Below are 21,202 nucleotides of genomic sequence, written 5' to 3' on the forward strand. Positions count from 1 at the left end.
ACGTATGAGATTTTAAGACAAGAAAGGAAAGCATCCCTTTACTAATTCCATTAAATGAATGTAATAATGATTGTACACACATGTTCATCCACACCAAGTAGATGGGTTACCTTGGTAGGGAGGAGGTTTCTTTTCCCTAGAGATCTATAAGCAAAAGATGTGTGTGTGTGTGTGTGTGTGTGTGTGTGTGTGTGTGTGTGTGTGTGTGTGAACATTTTCAGGAGAAGGTGGGCATAAATAGAAGCCAGAAGTTCCTCCCTATTCAAAGGTTCTTTAATACTCGGTTTGTAATATAGTGGTGAAGTGTTACTGTCACCAATGATTGCAGGAAATACTAAATAGTTTCTTTAACAAAGCCAATGAGTTTGTTCTTCAGGCTCACTCTTGAACACTTCTGGTTTCAAATCATAAATCTACATTATCAGCTAGCTGGATATAGCCTGTTGCACATTGCCTACCTATAGTCTATTGTGAGGTTTAAAAAAATTTTTTTAAGTCTTCCTATAGAAAATAGGGACTAGTAACATCTTATGCATAATTCTTATTGTATCTTGGTACCTGAGGATAAACAAAAACCTTTGCTTGAAAGAAATGAATGATATATATAGGATATGCTTGATATAGAAATATATATATATGTATGTATATATATATATATATATGTATATCATACTTACATATCACCTTGTCTAAAAGTGTTAGATTGTGATCTAATAATCAAATTCTATTTCACATGATTTTCTTTAATAACTACGTTTTCCTTTAATTTAACTTCACATTTTAATAATAAAATTAACTGAACTAAGCAAAGACTTTTTAAGAGCGAGTAGGGAGATAGAGAATAAGAAAAGGAAAACTCAGTATTAACTTGAAAATGTAACCTAAATCTCATGAACAAAATAGGAAAAATAGCTATAGATGATAAATGAGTGAACTAGAGAAAGAAAAAGTTCATACTAAGGTTACTATACAGCTAAGCAAAAATGGTGGGAAGAAGGCATTTTTTGTTTGTTGTCTTCTGGTAATTCTTTACCACTGACAAAAACTATTATACTAATATTAAAAGTTAATCCAGGGCAGCTAGGTGGCATAGTGGATAGGGCACTGGTCCTGGAGTCAAGAGGACCTGAGTTCAAAGCCAGTCTCAGACATTTAATAATTACTTAGCTGTGTGACCTTGGGCAAGTCATTTAACCCCAATGCCTTGCAAAACAGCAAAAATAAAAAAAAAAAGTTAATCCTTAGTTATTTCTGGGTATAACATAAGTATTTCCTAGACTGAATAGCACAAGGCCTGACAGTGCCAGCTGTAAAAAAAAAAGGTTACTACTGATTCTGAATAGGCTGCAAAAGAAAGCATAAATAATAATTTATTTATAATTTATTAAAGTACCAAGCTTCCTTCAGAATTTTTTTAAGGTAATCAGAACAAAGCAATCTGCTTCTACCTTTAATGATATGGATGCCAGCTAAGCCATTAAGAGCACAAACCAGTTGCCGATGTGCTTCTTCACATTCAGTTCGACATTTCTTTTGCAGTGAAGTCAGCAACTCTTCCATAGTCATAGTACTAAAAGAAATAGTAGATTGGTCAGACTTAGACAGTAAACACTCAGATATATCTTCGAAGGTAGTAGTATAAGCAAGCAAGAATAAACAAAATGAATCCTGTAAGGGGAGTGAGGAAAGGAGACTTTACAATTCAGAGGTTATGACTCAATGGCTAGAGCTCACAGAGTATCCTTCATATGACCCTTCACAAGGTAGGGTTATTTCCTACAAAAAAGTTTAACTAACTTTGCTGGGTAACAAAAGAAGATTTAATTTCTTTATAAAGAAAATAATATAGCAAAAGCTAAGTTGACTTAGTTTTGATTCTCTGATTCATCATGGAGGCATCAGGGAAAAAAAAATTTTTGTTGACACTTATTCACATGTATATAAGAAACTATGAGCCAAATACCTCGCCTATTCTAGGAATGGCCTACTGAAGTAATAGACAGAATTAGCACAGAAAGTAATACATCACAATCAATGCTCAGAAAGGAATCTCTATCAAAATAGTTCTTTTTTATCTCGTGTTCAGAAAAGAAATCAATTTACTTCCAAATTATTATCAAAGTAAAGATGTTTGTTCTCCAAAATCAACAAAATTTAAGTTAACAGTCAGAACGTTCAATAGTCTACATGATTACTTAGTTACTTTCTTAGAAGTAACATTTAGTTAGGGTTAAAGGAATCCTGTATTTCTTCTTCTAAAAAGCAAAAGGGGATTGACTTACAGCCAAGATGGCGGAGAGAAGACAGGCACAGTTCTAAAGTCTCCTGATCTCTTCCCCATCTATCACATGAAACAAACCTCTTAAAAGAAATCAGATCCAAAAAACCCAGAAAGAAAAACCAGAAGAACAGCTACCTCAGGATTTGTCTCCCGCAGCAGCCTTGGATGAATCTGGGCCGGTGAGTCTGGGCTCAGAGGGAGGATCAGCCCAGGGTCAGCCAGATTAGCAGCTGAATTGGAGCCAGGAGTCTGAGGGCCCCAGAGCCAGACCTGCTGGATCAGGGTGGGGCTGGACCTCCAGGAAGAGAGCAGAGGCACTGGGAGATCCAGGACAGGGCTGGGGGGGGGAGTTCTGGAGCAGGAAGGCTTCACACACCATCCCTGGGCTCCTCTGGTCTGAGTCCCATTACAACTCAGACTTCTTCCCTAAGAAACAAATGCAGGCCCAGGTGTGTGAGCAGAAGAACCAGCCCAGCTGAGGAATGACCTCAGGCCAGGGTAAAGCCCACCACTGATTGAAGGCAAAAGAATTCCATAGCTTCAGCCCCTCCCTTCAAGCAAAGGGAGAAGGCCTCAAGCAAGGTCACAGACACTCCAGAGAAAGCAACCAGCACCTCCTACTGGCCAGCCAGAGGAACTGCACTCAGTGAGTAAAGCCTTTAGAGATCCCAAGCCCCTGTGAACCAGCCTCCCCCAACTCAGGTCTTAGCAAAATGAAGGAGGGTCAGCAGAAAAGTGGATCCATAGAAAAATTCTTGGAAGGGAAAGACCCTAACTCAGAGAGACCTGGAACCTCTGAGGAGAATACAATCTGGTGTTCAGCCCAGAAAGACTTCCTTGAAGAAATAAGGAAGGAGCTTAAAAATTTCGGAGAGATAATTAATACCTTACAACAAGAAAACAAAACCTTAGAAAGTGCAATTGGACAAATACAAAATGAGAATAAACCTCTCAGATCTTCAAATGGGCAAATGCAAAAAGAAATTAATTCTCTCAAAAACTCAATTGGTCAAATGGAAAGCTCTTTCAAAAGTAGAACTGACCAATTGGAAAAGGAGTTGCAAAAGGTTAATGAAGTAAACTCCTCCCCCCAAAAATGGAGTCTACAGAAACTAATGACTCCATGAGACAGCAAGAGTCAGTTAAACAAAATCAAAAAATAGAAAAAAATAGAAGAAAATGTAAAATACCTCATAAACAAAACCACTGACCTCAAGAATAGATCAAGGAGGGGCAACCTGAAAATTATAGGACTTCCTGAAAACACTGAAGAGAAAAAAAAGCCTGGACTTAATATTACAGGATCTAGTGATGGAAAACTGCCCTTATATCATGGAATTGGAGAGCAAAGTAGTTACTGAAAGAGTACATCGATCCCCACCAGAAAAAGATCCTGAAATGAAAACACCAAGGAATGTTGTGGCCAAATTCTAGAACTATCAGATAAAAGAGAAAATCCTACAAGCAGCCAGAAAGAAACAATTTAAATATCAAGGAGCCACATTAAGGATCACACATCAACATTAAGGGATCGAAGGGCCTGGAATGACATATTTCGAAGAGCAACGGAGCTTGGAATGCAGCCAAGAATCTACTTAACCACAAAGCTGAGCCTTCTCTTCCAGGGAAAAAGATGGACATTTAATTAAATGGAAGAATTCCAAAAATTTCTGATGAAAAGACCAGGGCTAAACAGAAAATTTGGACATCAAACAGGAGGTTCAAGAGACACATGAAAAGAGAAAAAAAAAATAAAGGGTGGCGGTAAAAGGAAAAAAAAATGCAATCCACTAAGTTGAAACTGGCTATATCGCATCATGGGGGGGACAAAAGATTCTCATAAATCTTGAGAATTGTAACTCAAACAAAGAGAATATACCTAGCCAGAATGATGGACATTCATGACCTATCCATGAGACTGCTATCTAAAGAGATGTAACTGGCTTTAACCCCACTTGGGAGAAAGACCCTAATAACTCTCAGGAATTTTGACTCTATTCGATAGAATATAATGAATTAGAAGGGACACACACTCAGAATTTTCTATGACTTAGAATGATCTAAAAAATACTACCTCCTTAAAAAGGGGGACAGGAAAGAGACTGGAGGAGGGAGGGGAATGAATGGGGTATAGCTCCTTATACTAAAAGGCACAAAAAAAACCCTATGGTAATAGAGGGGAAGAAGGGAGCAGATGAGAAACACCTGAATCATCTTCTCATCAGACTTGGCTTAAAGTCAACCTACACCTACTCAGTTAACTTATAAAACATCTAACCTTTCAAGTATTAAAGGGGGGAAAAGGGGAGGGGGGAACAGAAAAAGGGAAGGGGAGTGGGGGGGAAGGGGAAATAATAAAAGGAAGGGAAGGGAAAGAGGAAAGAAAGGGGAGGGTGTGATACAGGAGGGGCAAACACACTGAAAGGGGATGGTATTCAGAAACAAAATACTGGGGAATATGGATAAAGGGGGGGGAGAAGGGGGGAAAAATACAAACAGAGGGAAGATAGCATGGAGGGCAATAAAGAATTAGTAATCATAACCTTGAATGTGAATGGGATGAACTCTCCCTTAAAATGTAAGCAAATATCAGAGTGGATTAAAAACCAGAATCCTACAATATGCTGCTTACAAGAAACTCATTTGAAGCAGAGAGATATATATATAGAGAGCAAAAGTAAAAGGTTGGAGCAAAATAGTATTTTGCTTCAGTTGAAGTAAAAAAAGCAGGGGTAGCAATCCTTATCTCAGAAAAAGCAGCAGCAAAAATAGATAGTGTTAAAAGAGATAAGGAAGGAAACTTTATCCTCCTAAAAGGTGCAATAGACAATAAAGTCATTTCAATACTGAATATATATATGCACCCAGTGGGACAGCACCCAAATTCTTAGAGGAGAAGCTGAAAGAATTACAGGAAGACAAAGACAGCAAAATTCTCAACCTCCCGCTATCAGATCTAGATAAATCAAATCATAAAACAAACAAGAAAGAAGTTAAGGAGGTAAATAGATTATTAGAAAAATTAGATATGGTAGACTTATGGAGGAAACTGTATGGGGATAGAAAGGAATATACCTTTTTCTCTGCAGTACATGGAACTTATACAAAAATTGACCATGTACTAAGACATAAAAACCTAATGATCAACTGCAGAAAGGCAGAAATAGTGAATACATCTTTCTCAGATCACAATGCAATAAGTCATATGCAATACTGGGCCAAGCAGATACAGATCGAGAACAAATTGGAAACTGAATAACCTCATTTTAAAAAATGAGTGGACCAAAAAACAAATTATAGAAGAATTAACCATTTTATCCTAGATAATGATAATAATGAAACAACATACCAAAACCTATGGGATTCATTCCAAGCAACTCTCAGGGGATATATTATAGCTCTAAATGCTTACATGAATAAATTGGAGAAAGAGGAAATCAATGAACTAAACATGCAACTAAAAAAATTAGAGAAAGAACAAATCAAAAATCCCCAATTAAATGCCAAATTAGAAATTCTAAAAATTAAAGGAGAAATTAATAAAATTGAAAGCAAAAAACTATTGAATTAATAAATAAAACCAAAAGTTGGTATTATGAAAAACCAATAAAATTAATAAACCTTTGGTCAATTTGATTAAAAAAAAGAAAGAAAACCAAACTGCTAGTATCATAAATGAAAAAGGTGAACTCACCACCAATGAGGAGGAAATTAAAGTAATAATTTGAAATTATTTTGCCTAATTCTATGCCAATAAATTTGATAATCTAAGTGAAATGGATGAATATTTACAAAAATATAAGTTGCCCAGGTTAAACGTAGAAGAGATTAAATATCTAAACAACCCTATCTCAGAAAAAGAAATTCAACAAGCCATTATTGAACTCCCTAAAAAAAAATTTCCAGGGCCTGATGGATTCACAAGTGAATTCTACCAAACATTTTAAGGAACAATTGTTTCCAATTCTATATAAACTCTTTGGAAAAATAGGGAAAGATGGAACTCTGCCTAACTCTTTCTATGAAACCAATATGGTACTGTTACCTAAACCAGGAAGAGTTAAAACAGAGAAAGAAAAGTATAGACCTATTTCCTGATGAATATAGGTGCAAAAATCCTAAATAAAATCTTAGCAAAACAATTACAACAAGTTATCACTAAGATAATACATTATGATCAAGTAGGATTTATTCCAGGAATGCAGGGTTGGTTCAATATTAGGAAAACTGTTAGTATATTCAATTATATAAACAACAAATCCATCAGAAATCATATGATCATATCAATAGATGCTGAAAAAGCTTTTGACAAAATACAGCATCCATTCCTATTAAAAACACTAGAGAGTGTAGGAATAAATGGACTGTTCCTTAAAATAATTAGCAGTATCTATCTGAAACCATCAACAAGCATTACATTCAATGGGGAGAGGATAGAGGCATTCCCAATAAGATCAGGGGTGAAACAAGGGTGCCCATTATCACCACTACTATTCAATATTGTATTAGAAATGTTAGCATCAGCAATTAGAGAAGAAAAAGAAATTGAAGGAATTAGAATTGGGAAGAAAGAGACAAAACTTTCACTCTTTGCAGATGACATGATGGTCTACCTAGAGAATCCCAAGAAATCATCCAAAAAACTACTGGAAACAATTAACAATTTTAGCAAAGTTGCAGGTTATAAAATAAAGCCTCATAAATCCTCACCTTTTCTATATATGTCTAGCAAGATACAACAGGAAAAGCTAGAAAGAGAAATCCCATTCAAAGTAACATCAGACAATATAAAATACTTGGGAGTCTATTTGCCAAGACAGACTCAGAATCTTTTTGAAAACAATTATAACACACTTCTCACACAAATTAAATCAGATTTAAGTAACTGGGCAAATATCAACTGCTCATGGATAGGCATAGCTAATATAATAAAAATGATAATTCTACTAAAACTAAACTATCTGTTTAGTGCCCTACCAATCAAAATTCCAAAAAAATTACTTTAATGAGTTAGAAAAAATTGTAAGTAAATTCATATGGAGAAATAAAAAGTCAAGAATTGCCAGGAGCTTAATGAAAAGAAGTGCAAAAGAAGGTGGCTTAGCCCCACCTGATCTAAAATTACATTATAAAGGATCAGTCATCAAAACTGTTTGGTACTGGCTAAGAAATAGAGTGGTGGACCAGTGGAATAGACTAGGTGTAAAAGCAGATGATTACAGTAATCTGCTGTTTGATAAACCCAAAGAATCCAGCCATTGGGATATAAACTCCCTCTTTGATAAAAACTGCTGGGATAATTGGAAGTTAGTATGGAAGAAACTTAGATTAGACCAACACCTCACACCCTTTACCAAGATAAGATCCAAATGGTTACAGAACTTAGACATAAAAAACAATACTATAAGCAAATTAGAAGATCAAGGATTAGTTTACCTGTCAGATCTATGGAAAGGGGAGCAGTTTATGACTAATAAGGAAGAGTTGGAGAACATCACCAAAAACCAATTAGATGATTTTGATTACATTAAATTAAAAAGCTTTTGCACAGATAAAACCAATGTAACCAAGATCAAAAGAAATGTAGTAAATTGGGAAACAATCTTTACAACTAATGATTTTGACAAAGGACTCTAAAATATACAGAGAACTGAGTCATATTTTTAAAACAAAAAAGCCATTTCCCCAATTGACAAATGGTCAAAGGATATGCAAAGGCAATTTACAGATGAGGAGATCAAAGCAATCCATAGCCATATGAAAAATGCTCTAAATCATTAATTATTAGAGAAATGCAAATTAAAGCTTCTCTGAGGTACCACCTCACATCTCTCAGATTGGCCAATATGACCAGAAAGGATAATGATCATTGTTGGAAAGGTTGTGAGAAATCTGGGACACTATTACACTGTTGGTGGAGCTGTGAACTCATCCAACCCTTCTGGAGAGCTATTTGGAACTATGCCCAAAAGGCAATAAAAATGTGCATACCCTTTGACCCAGAAATACCACTACTGGGTCTATACCCTGAAGAGATGATGAAAAAGGATAAAAACTTTACTTATACAAAAATATTTATAGCAGCCCTGCTTGTGGTGGCAAAGAATTGGAAATCCAGTAAATGTCCTTCAATTGGGGAATGGCTTAGCAAACTGTGGTATATGTATGTCATGGAACACTACTGTTCTATTAGAAACCAGGAGGGATGGGATTTCAGGGAAGTCTGGAGGGATTTGCATGAACTGATGCTAAGTGAGATGAGCAGAACCAGAAAAACACTGTACACCCTAATTGCAACATGGGAGTGTTGTTCAACCTTGAAGGACTCACTCATTCCATCAGTGCAACAATCAGAAACAATTTTGGGCTGTCTGCAAAGGAGAGTGCCATCTGTATCCAGATAAGGAGCTGTGGAGTTGAACAAAGTTCAAGGACTATTCCCTTTAATTTAGAAAAATACAGATATCTTATTGTCTGATCTTGTTACCTCTTAGACTTCTCTTCTTTAAGGATATGATTTCTCTCTCATCACACCCAATTTGGGTCAAGGTACAACATGGAAACAAAGTAAAGACTGACAGAGTGCTTTCTGGGGGGGGGGGCATGGAGGGAAGCAAGATGGGGGGAAATTGTAAAACTCAAATAAAATCTTTAATAAAAATTAATTAAAAAAAAGAGATTGAACGCAGCAAAAAAAAAAAGCAAAAGGGAAAAGGCAAGTTCTATAAACCATTACCACAGGGGATCTACCATATACTTCAGGGTGAAAATGACAATATTTGCATGATGCTGGCAACCTCACAGAGCTCAAGAACATCACCAAGCAAGAACCAGTATAGAAATATAGAGCACATGAAAGGCTCCCTACACTTAGCAGAGACATGAAATTTATAAATAGCAAGTTAATAAATAGTAGGAAAAGGAGAGAAATAGAAAGTAGACAATCCTCACAAAAGCAGAAAAAGAAATACTATTTAGATTTGGGATTAAATTCAACTTTCTAAATAGAAGGTAGTATGACAGAGTAGACAAGTCCTGGATTTGGATTTCAAGGACCAGAGTTGGGATCCTGGCTGTCTAATCTATTACTTAGGGGACACTGGTCAAAATGACTTCATTTCTCTTTGTCTCAGTATCTTCATCTGCTAAATAATGGGGACTAAGTAGATGATTTACAATGTCTAGCCCAGCTCCAAATCCTATTAACCTTGGATTCCTTAGAAACAGAAAATTTAGGAGAGGGAAAATAATTTCTGAAGAACAACAAAGTAATGAGTTAATGGAAGTTGCAGAGAGGGAAAATGTCTTAAGAGACAAACAGAGAAGAATTTCTGTAAAAATAAAAGTAGGGAGTACTTAAAACCCCCAAACAACTTTTATATAGTAAGTAGTTATAATGCTGTACTTATCAAATAGATAGGTACTCAGAACTACATCCAAAAAGTAGAAAATGGCAATTAATTTCAATAATATCACTGATTTCCTTTTAACATAGGAAAGTTATTTTTTGTTATCTTAGCTTCCTGATCTATAATGCTATTTCTGTGTGTATATACATATATATTTGTATATATCATATATATATAAATCAAGAGCTAAGCGTGTGTGTATGTATATATATTATATATAAAAATATGTTTTATATATGTTTATATCTGCATTCTAAATCAAAAGCTACATTTATGGAAGAGAAAGTTTAAACACAGAAAAGGAATGCATTGTTTATTAATGAAAATGATGACGATACATAGGAATCACCAAGGGCTTAGTATTGAATTAGAAAACCACTTATTACACACACACACACACACACACACACACACACACACACGTTTTATTGTGACTTTATTTATTTTGTTAAATGTTTCCTAAGTACATTTTATTGTGATTTAGGATGCACTTGGGAGTGTGGTGGGCACTGCCCACAGGTCACATATTTGATACTTCTGTTTTATAGAAGTTAAATATTCAGTCTCTCAATAAAAATACCAGATATCTTAAAAGTTAATATTTTAAAAACTATTAAAACTTTTAACAGTTTAAAGCTGCACTAAGTTTTTTGGGACACCCCATATATCTCATTTTGTATAAATTATTAGTTATTTTGAATAGTTTAGTTTTGCTATGGAGAGGTCTAGCTGGCTTAGAACAGATTTTCCTCTTGCTTTTTTAAGTTTTTGAAAACTTAAGGGCATTAAAGGCAAAAGTTACCAAGGCAGTACATTTGGAAAAAAATAAATGCAAAGGATTAAATTTCACTGGGTTAGTGTTAATCACTTTCCTATTAATTGCAATCATCAAATTATGGCTAATAATTGAGTACAATTTTGATATGACTGAATAAACATTATTAGTTACTTTGAAGAATTCAAATAAATAAAAATGAATAAAAATAAAAGTGCTTATAATTTAATTCTCATTTCATCTTTGCAATGTATATTTTGGGAAATATGGAAATTAATGAACAGACTTGCTTTCCCACAGCAAGATAGCAAGAATACAATCCATATCTAATTTAGAAAGTAAAAAATAAAAATATTTCAATAAACAGAGAGTAAAAAATGTCAAAAGAATAGTTCTGCCATTCTTTATCTCAGTAGTAGAGGGGGTTTGAGACTAAGGAGAGACTAAGAGAGAGAGTTTGTTTTATATTTTTCCCCCTAGAGTGATCACTTTAATGAGTCAATATTACTAAAGGATTATCAATAACAGGATAAAGGAATTATAAGTAAAACCTTTTTTGTAGTGGCAAGAATTCTCCTCGAACAGCCTGTGGGTGGCAGCAAGCCTGTCTGAGTCTCAACAGTGGATAGAGAATAGATGTGACGGTCCTCCTGTCCAGGCTGCTGAGTTTCAGAGTCCAATCTGATATCTTTCTAAGCTTTGCCAAGGCATCCTGACAACACACCTCATGCTGACGATGATAGAAATGTCTTTCCACTGGAGAAAAGTGAAGCCAGTGAATATCCTCTGTCTGTGGGGGAATCTGGATCTGAGAATGAAAAACAAACAAGATATTTCATAAAACATTTTTTCTCTACAAGGATAATGGTTGCTGTTATTGTTTTAAACATTCTTAAAAGAAAATCAAAACTTTTACTGACTTGATCAATTACATCCTTCTTTGCAGACCTCCACATTATCTTGGCAATAAGGTTGTAGAGGGGTTGAGGATTTTTCCTGCAGTAAGGACGATACAGGAGTTGATCCCACCAGTGTTTGACCCAATATGGATCAACACCAAGAAACAGCACTAACCCATAGAGATCTAAAAATAAAGCAAATAAGACAGTTTTCTGTTTTTGTCTTTCTTTGTTATTCTTTAGAGGTAGTATTTTCAATGGAAGTTTTTCTTTTAAATGAAATTATTCATCATCAGTTAAATTAGGATCAACACTTTTCAAGAAATTAAAATGAATATTAGACAGGGTCATGGGAAGCTTATACTATAAGAGTACAAGTTTAATATAAGTGGTATATATATATATATATATATATATATATATATATATATATATATATATATACACACATATAAAATATGCTAAAAAAAGATCCAAGACTTCAGTGAAAAGAGAAATTCAGCACCTACTTAATCAAGAAGGCTAAAATTCTTCTAAGATGTAAAGTCAGAGGCATACTTGCTAGAGACTCATAAGACTGTATTTGTTAAATGAATAAATGGTCTGAAACTAATACCAAAAGAATATATACACACAATACAATACCTGCTGGATCAGAAAAGGCCAAGTAAATGGAAGCATATAGGGAGGATGGTTCATAAAAGATATTCTGCCTCTGATTTTAAAGATTTGAGCCAAAAACTATTAAAAGAATTGTTGGTAACTGGTACTGGTTTTAATTTCCTTACTATTACCAAAGAAGTCGAGTGATAGTTAAGTTAAAGAGTCCTGAAATAAGTTATCTAAAGTCAATATTCTAAAAAAACTCAGAAGTTAAGTCATGTAACATCAACAGGAATTAAGGCCGACCACACTACAAAGCACATAGGCTAAGGGAGAAGGGAAAGAGTATTTCTGCCTTACTTGTAGTTTCCAAGAATTTTTCAAGGAGAAACAATCATCTATATATATATGATTTGGCAATCACACACTACTTGATATAATGTACTATGATTCTAAATGCTTGATTTTCTAATACCCAGTCTTAGAATTATCTGATACCTTTCTCTATCAGTCCACATTCAATTAGTAAACAAATTGTGTGGCTTTCATCTTCACAACAGTAGCAAACCTGCACAGATCTCTTCTACACTACTACCCTGGATCCTATTACCTTTTGACTAGGTCTTCCTGGCTCTAAGGCCAGTTCTCTATAAATCATACTATGCTATCTCCTAATATATTTAAACATTTTCAAACTGTAGTGTATTTTTGCATATATCTTATCAAGCTCCTTTAGGACAAAAACGACATCATCTTTATCTCCTCCAGTGCCTAGCAGAATGTTGCATATGATTATATGTTTCATATGTGCTAAATAAACAAATGAATCTGTACTATACTTGGGGTCACATATTTCAGGGTTAATTTCATATCAAAATTTTCTTAATTTTCTATCATCTCACAATGCATTTAGAACTAATATCCTATGTGAAGAGGTCCTCTCTCCCATATAACATACTTTATAAACTGCCTGTGATTGTGTTAAACAGATGATCATCATGGGCATACTCAAATGCTTTGTTTCTCAAAAATTAAACAAGTACTTTGTAAACACTTATTCAAGTAAGTGTTACATGAAAAGGTATCAACTTGGATTTATTATAAACAAACCATGCCAAACAAATTTAATTTCTTAGTTTGATAATATCACCAGAATGGTTGATCAGACGAATGCTTTGATATTATACCATAATAATCTCCTAATTTGCAATATGAATCAATTTTGAGTGAATGATAAACCAGATAGGGAGGGCATTTGAATGAAGAACCCAAGGAATATTGATTAATTGATCTATGCCAGCCTCTATAATCCAGAATTACAAATTATCTTTCTAGGCTTTCTTTTCTCATGTTACTCTCCTCCAAGCAAACAGATCTTTCTCTCCCATAATTTCTCCCCCAATTCCCCCACCTTGGACTGTCCTATTTCCAAGTTGTTGTTCTGATTGTTCTCTTTGTTCACAATATCTTTTATTTTCCACTATCCATCTTTTAAAAGTTTAATTCAAATGCCACCTTATTCACATAACTATCCTAAAACAATCATAGATGACATCAGAGAGTAATTTGTCTTGCAGTTGTCCAAAGAACTTACATATAATATTGTCGGGGCAACTAGGTGGCACAGTGAATAGAGCACTGGCCCTGGAGTTAGGAGGACCTGAATTCAAATCCAACCTCAGACCCTTAATAATCACCTAGCTATGTGGCCTTGGGCAAGCCACTTAACCCCACTGCCTTGCAAAAACCTTAAAAAAAACAAAACATATAACACTGTCTATTATATTCTTCCTATTTGCCTATCACATCCTAGACTGTAAATTTAAGGGCATGGATCAAGGACACTTTCTTTCTTTCTTGTATGGTGCCTAGCAGAAAGTTCTTCATCCAGTGGGTAATAAGAAGTGCTTTTCAAAGAAATATATGAAATTATACAGAAGTTAGTTTATTACAGCACTCTTTTGCCCTATTTTATGCCTACATGGATATTTTTAAATCACTAACTCAGATGAAGACATAAAAGTCATGATTATCAAATCATCAGCTGATAAAAAAAATCAGGAAGGGGGTAAAGTCAGATGAACTTTAGCACTTATGAAAATATCCTTACAGGATCAAGTGATGCTGAATAATAACTAAGCACATCTTTTTCTTCTTTACTATTATAACTGACCCATCTACCCTGAGTAATAGTCTTATTCTTCTTGAAGTCTATTTTTTCCCCTGATATAGATACAACAAAACCAAAGAAACATTTTTTGCTTGTCCTTAGCATTTGTTTTACTCATGTTGAAGAAGAACATTCCAGACACTTTTATGGGATTGTAACGTGCTTTTGTATTCCTACTCTGTCATCTTCTGTAGCCAAGTGGGGCAGTAGGAGAGAGTGCTAGGCCTAAAGTCAGAAAGCGCAGAGTTCAAAGCTGGTCTCAGATACTTAACAGCTGCATGACCCTAATATTTTTGGGATTTAAAATTATACCTTTTTCAACATCATAAGTCTCCTAATTCTGTTCCTGGCTTCTAGACTTCCACAGCATCCTAGTTCATTCTAGAACATCCACAGTGCTTGGGTCCCTTGTTCCTCTAGAACATCTCACACTGTCTTTGGCCTTCTCAATATGGATCATAGCTCTGAAAAATCCACTCCCTTCTGAGTGGACCAATTTCATTTTGTGGAGGACCCAAGTCAGTTGCAATTCCCCTGCCATTATTCTGAGCTCTACTTTTGGACCATGAACTTCAAAACTATGACTCCACATCACATACCTTACCTCTTGAGGAGTTTAGAGTTTGTCTTTCTTTTAGCTTTTATATATCTACATCTATCTTTTCTATAGCTATAAGATAATACTTTGCACACAGTAAATGTTTAAATATCGAATTTTTTCCTTCCTGTATGAGTTAATAAATGAATTCAACCATAGAAAATTTTTGAAACAATATAGAGGATAAGAGTTAAGAGTAATATACTGGTCAGCTCTCAATATTTATGGGATTATCATATAGAAGAGGGATTAGGATGGCCCTTTAGTTTGGGAAGAGGAGTAGAATTAAAAACAAACAGAAGTATGGGGAAAAGGAGATTACAAGGAAACAGATTGTTGTTCAATAAAAAGGAAGAACTTTCTAACAATCTGAGGCATTCACAAAAAAGAGTGGGCAGCCTAGTAAAGTAATTTCTACTTCAACACTGGAAGTTGAGCAGAAGATGGATAATAACCTCTCAAGGAGTTTAGAAAGGGGAATTCCCATATTAAGTAGGAAGCTGTAATGTTCTCCAAAGACCCTTCCAACACTGGAAAAATTAATACTCAGAAAATTTGATTTTCATAGAAGAAAGGCTCAGATACAAGTGATATTCAAATTACTTTAAGTGTATTTTACAACCTTGATAGAAAAAAAAAGATGTTCCAGAAAACTACTTTTTCATACATGCTTTTTAGTCTCCCATCTGCATCACACTGGCTCTGTGACCTGGGCCAGTCACTTACCTCTCAGTGATCTAAGTGATTCTCCAAGACCGTAAATTGCAGACCTACACAGTTAGAGGGCGCTTCCTCATCCAGAAGTTCCCTATATCAATGAAATCACAGAGCCAGTTCCTATTTAAATTCCTATTACTATTCTATTCCCTTTTAGGAGCAAATAAAAAAGTTACTATTCTTTACTACTTACTACTAGAGTAAATTATTACTCAAGTTTGAATATATTCCAAAATTATTTTTAGAATTTTACATGTCTTAGGTACTAAAAATATTTCTAATCAAAGCAATGCTTTATGGCTGCAAATTATTTTCACAAAATGAAAATTTTCACTTTTAATATTGAAAGAACAAAATAATTTTATTTATAGTATTTTAAATTTTTTATGGCCATATACACACACACACACACACACACACACACATTTATGTACAAACAGATATTTCTGATTTTATTTTTTTAACAGGTTCACTTATAAGTATTTGTCTATTACCAAAGATTTTGGAAGTCAAATTACAATTACGTTCCAATAGCAAGATGGGAGCCAGTTTTGGGTAATGAAAATCTATGGAATACTGCATTATTAAATGATGAATTACCATTATTACAAATGTAAGTATGTGTTATGTATGTATCTATCTGTAAATATATACCCACAATATTTATAAATGGAAGAACATAAATTTTTTGTCTCATAAGCAAAGATCTCACTTTCAAAAGGAAAATTCATCCTAGAACTTATTTTAAAAAAAGCACAAAACCTTAGAATTTCAAATAGGTTTAGTTTCAATAGGGTTTAGCTTCATTACTTTTAGTGAAAATATGAAAAAGTAATTTTGTAATGTATAATTCAAATCTTCTATAGAAAAGTTAATCCTCTCAAACTAATATAAACACTAATACATAGAGAAAACATAACACATAAGGAAATTAATCCTTCACCTTCTAATCCTCTTTGTACTGGAGTGCCACTAACACACCAGCGATTGATTCCACTCAAGCGCAGAGCCATTTCAGCAGCCTAATGAAAAGGAACAGGAATAATAAACAAATTGTGTGGAAAAAAAAAAGCAAGAGTCAAGAATAAATGTACTCGGGAGGGAGGGGGGAACCCATGAATGTCTGTACTGCAAATTAGATGTATACTGTTATTACATTTAACCAAAACTATATATAAGTTTATATTTTTTCAATGCAAAATCACCAACTAGCTTCACAATTATGAATTCAGTTAAGGTTATACTAAGTTAAGTGAACAGTCAGAGGTAATCCTTTATTTATATCCAAATTTCTCCTCTCTTCCCATTTCTTAACTCATTTAGTGAGTTAACTCAGTCTACTGTCTTTTAAAGTGACAATTCTGTCTCAATTTGGTTTCCCTGGAATTGCCAATTAAGTCATCTAGAGCCCAAGCTATTCAATCCTTCCAAATGAGCTTCCACAAAGTAAAGACATGATTGTGAATACTCCTAAAAAGTATTTCTATTCTGAACTACATCTTATTCCAATATATTAGACATTGTATACAAAATGATTCAAGTCTATAAATTGGTAAGTAAAAACTGATAAATACCCTTCATTTTTTTTTGGTGTGTATGCCTGCATACTATATTTTGAGAAAGAATTTCATTTTCTATGAAATTAAATGCTCATAAGAAAGATAGCAAAGAATCTCCCTCCTGGGCACACCTAAAGATTTTCCATGACTACTTCTCACCTTTGCTGTGGTACACTCAACCATCTGAGCTTCATCCAGGCAGATCCTCCACCATTCCACTGCTACCAGGGGACTTGGTATGGCCATATACCTCTTCTGATTTCTGAAGCGACGCCCATCCTCACTGTTGCTGTGAGGGATGTCTACATAGTTCAATTCTGACCGAAGGACATCATAGGTAGTGATAACTACATCCTGTTCTGCCAACATATGAGGCTGTAAGAAGCCATGTTTTTTCACCCCTTGATACACCTAAATAATAATTAGCAAAGACACAGATAGAGGAAGAATTATAGATAAGAAATGAAACATTTTTTAACTTTTCGCTAAAAAATATTACCAGTAAGAGCCACATATTCTCTTGGTTCATATCTATTTACAATTGTATCAAAATACAGAAGGGATATATGATTATCCAGAGTGAAACAGAAATAATTCAGAACACTTAAGTGTTGGATTTGAGTTCCAATTATACCACTAAACCTCTTAGTAGTATTAAGAGGATCAAAAGATAGCACTAAAAAAAAACCAAAAGATAGTACTAAGACTCATAAGGCCTTGGATGTCATTAAGTATAACTCCTCGTTTTCTTCATGAAGAAACAGAAATATTTAGGCAGTGTGTGTGACTTGCCTCTGGTCCAACAGGTAGCAGTCGAATTAGATAGCGAGTACAATCTTTCCTACAAAAGACCTGCTCCAAAGCCAACTAAAATAAAGATGATTCATTAAAGACACCTAGGAAAAGTGAGACTCCTTATTTCTTCCAACTCTTCTTTGAGGTATATGGAAACTAACAGCCCTCATCCTAGTTACTATCACCCTCCATATAACTGAATTCTTATTAAAATCTACATTCCTATATTCAAAATGAATAACCCTTTTAGCTTTGCAATTACAATTTCCTATTGCCCATTAATTATTTTCAAAGCTTTCTTTTGAGTTCTCCCTGATTTCTCCATATTTTCTCAAAAGCTGGCATCAAGAAAATGGCTATACTCTAAAAGGCATCATCCACCTGGTCTAAAACTTTTATTCAATGACTCTATCATGCCAATGTTGCCCCATCATCACTTAAAAAGTGTTGAGAAATGTGCCCATTTGAAAGGAAGAACAGCAATAATGTGTTTTTGCAGCCTAGAATTGGAAAAGTGTTTTACAATTTACAAGTACTTTCTTGTAATTTAATCATTGGCTTCATTAAGCAAGGCAAAGCTTCAGAGACTGAGGAGGCAACAGTTCTTATTGAAGTGTGTGCTGGTTAAGACATATATCTCAACTACTTTGTCCAGTCCTTGGAGCCCCACGTTAGCAAAGGCAATGACAAGCTGAAGGATATTCAGGAGGCAATCATAATAGAAAAGAGTTACAAATTCATTACAAATTATTCATTAAATGCTCACTATATGCCAAACTCTTAGAGGGTCACTAGAAATACAGAAGCAAAAATGAAACAGCTTCTGCTCTCAAAAACATTCTATAGGAAGATAAGGTGAAAAACTGAGGATGTTTAGTCTAGAGAAGACTAGAAAGGAGGGAGTGGGTTATGTGGAAGAGGGAATGGATTTAATCTGCTTGGTCATGTATGACAACTAGGAATGATGGAATTAAGTGGTAAAGTGGTAAATTGAGGCCTGATATAATGAAAATTCTTCCTAACAATTAAAGCCATCTAAAAGTAGAATGAAAAGCTTGAGAGGTAATGAGTTCCCCTCCCACTCCCCCCCCCCAATAAGTCTTAAGGCACAAGCTAATGTCAGCTCTGCTGTAGAAGGTTCCCATTTAGAAATGGATTAGATTTAACAGTTGCTGAGGTATCTTTCCAAGTACTAGGTACCTAGTTTCTAGGAAGTTATGTGAATAGCTTACATGGAACAGGTTCTGTAAGAAAGGTACCTTTACAGGGCAGCTAGGTGTCACAGTCAATAAAGTACCAGCCCTGGAGTCAGGAGGACCTGAGTTCAAATATGACCTCGGCTACTTAATAATTACCTAGCTGTATGACCTTGGGCATGTCACAACCTTATGGCCTTAAATTAAAAAAAAGAAAGGTATCTCTTTTACTGATGGTTCTTAGTTTCAGAAAAATCAAAACTAAAACTGATGAAAAGAGAAATGGAAAGATACATGGTAGCTAAAACTAACAATTTCTGATACCCAGGAAGGGCAGAAAAGATGCTGTTAAAAACTTATGACTGGAAAAAGAGATAGGCTAGTTTTGAGAAGAAATTAACAAATGTAGAGCTCAAATGTTACTATGGTTTCCTTGAGATATTTTAAAAAACCCACAACAGTATCAGACTAAGGTGTTTCAAGTGAATAGGCTAGATCCAAGAAGACTTCATTAAGTGCAAGGGCAAGAAACTACACAGGATGGGAAGGCCTGGCAGAACTGATGAGAAACTATGATGTCTGCACTAATAGAATATACTCATTTTGATGAGATCACAGATACATCTAAACAAGTATTCATGAGCTATATATTTGTGAATGTAAGTATTTACATTAATAATAGCTTGTTTTTAAATTCTATTACATATAAGTACAAGCATTATGATTGTCATTTTATAAATGCTGAAAATCAGAATTAATCATTCACTCATTTCTACAAATAGACTCCCACTTACATCTCTAAACCCCAGTGCTTTGGCTACATTAAGGCTGTCCCTAAACAGTGTCTTTAACAATGAAATATTTACAATACTGTCTATCTTTCTATACTGGGGCACAACTTGAATTATTAAAAGTGATAGCTTAAATTGAACCCTTAATATCATTCCTTTAATTTTCTTGTTAAGAACTCAAAAAGTTTTGTAAAGCAAAGGCTTTAAATAATAATTTATTTATATTTGAAGTTACTCCAATAAGCTGATAAAATTCCATCTGTTTATTCAACATATCTCTTTATACATTTAATAGGAATGTCTATATGTTAATCTCATAGCTAAGTTAGTTTTACTTATTCTAATAAATAAATCTTTATCAAAAAATAATCATTTAAAAAGTCATTATGGTTTACCTTCAACAGCCTTAATTATTCATTAGATTTTTTAAGAAATTAATAAAAAAAAAGAAATTAACTATGTGGCTAGAAATATTCTAGGGTAAAAATTATGAAACCTGACACATATATTAGTAATCACATAGGAAACAGTCAGTAAACTCCAGGGAATAAGGTAGGAAAAACTGTGATATGAGGTGTATGGCATATACCCTAATATTTAGCATTTATCATAAGTTTATTTTAAAAATATAAACAAAAATCTGTAATTTTCTGTTGAAGTGAGCTATCATGGAGTCTCCTTTATCTAGAACACAGCTAAGAAGCAAAAAATTTTTCTAAGAAGAAAATGGAATTTATATAGTCTATACACTAAAATTTAAAATTTAAAAATTTTATACCCAACTCTAATAAATTTTTTAAGTCTTGAACCTGAAAAGTTTTAAATCAGGAGTAGTAAAGATGACTATGACAAAAACAGGTCAGGTAGCACGTACAGGGGATAAAGCATCAGGCTAGAGCCAGGAAGACTCATCTTCTTGAGTTCAAATTTAGCCTTAGACATTTACTAGTTGTGTGATCGATCCTAGGGCAAGTTACACTATCCTGTTTGCCTGACTTCCTCAACTGTTTGTAAACTACTCCAGTATCTTTGTCAAAGAAAAACCCAACCAAATAGAATGACAAAGAGTTGGATACATTTGAAAAATGACTGAAAAAAGATGACAAGTACATTCATAGCAAGGAGAGGGAAATCGACAAAGTGTTAAAACCCAAAATAAAAGACACTGCTTTGTGAGTATTTTATGTGACAGTACCAAGCCAAATCACATGTGTATTCATTATCCCAGTTTTGAGAATCTATGGACAATTATTTTATTAAATATAAAATATCTAAAATAGTAATAATAGCTGGTATTTACATGACATAAAAATTTCATAAAAAGCAATATACCTTCACAAGTACATTATCTTATTTAATCCTCAAAATTCTGTGAAGTAAAAAATATTCCTATTGTATAAAGAATCTGA

At 34.3% G+C, this 21,202-nt stretch overlaps 1 protein-coding gene across 4 annotated transcripts in view; it reads right to left on the minus strand.

Annotated features, from left to right (window-relative positions):
- Positions 1–21,202, minus strand: part of SHPRH (SNF2 histone linker PHD RING helicase) — a 113,420-nt gene that overhangs the window by 60,732 nt on the left and 31,486 nt on the right. For all 4 annotated transcript variants that reach the window (XM_074187781.1, XM_074187782.1, XM_074187785.1 and 1 more), the window contains 5 exons: positions 17,171–17,422; positions 16,396–16,474; positions 11,386–11,549; positions 11,017–11,273; positions 1,449–1,570 (listed from right to left, as the gene is read on the minus strand). In XM_074187781.1, coding sequence (XP_074043882.1) covers positions 1,449–1,570; positions 11,017–11,273; positions 11,386–11,549; positions 16,396–16,474; positions 17,171–17,422 — 874 coding nt within the window. The remainder of the gene's footprint in view (positions 1–1,448; positions 1,571–11,016; positions 11,274–11,385; positions 11,550–16,395; positions 16,475–17,170; positions 17,423–21,202) is intronic.

Source organism: Macrotis lagotis, chromosome 5 (assembly GCF_037893015.1).
Source record: "Macrotis lagotis isolate mMagLag1 chromosome 5, bilby.v1.9.chrom.fasta, whole genome shotgun sequence".
Classification (NCBI taxonomy): Eukaryota; Metazoa; Chordata; class Mammalia; order Peramelemorphia; family Peramelidae; genus Macrotis; species Macrotis lagotis.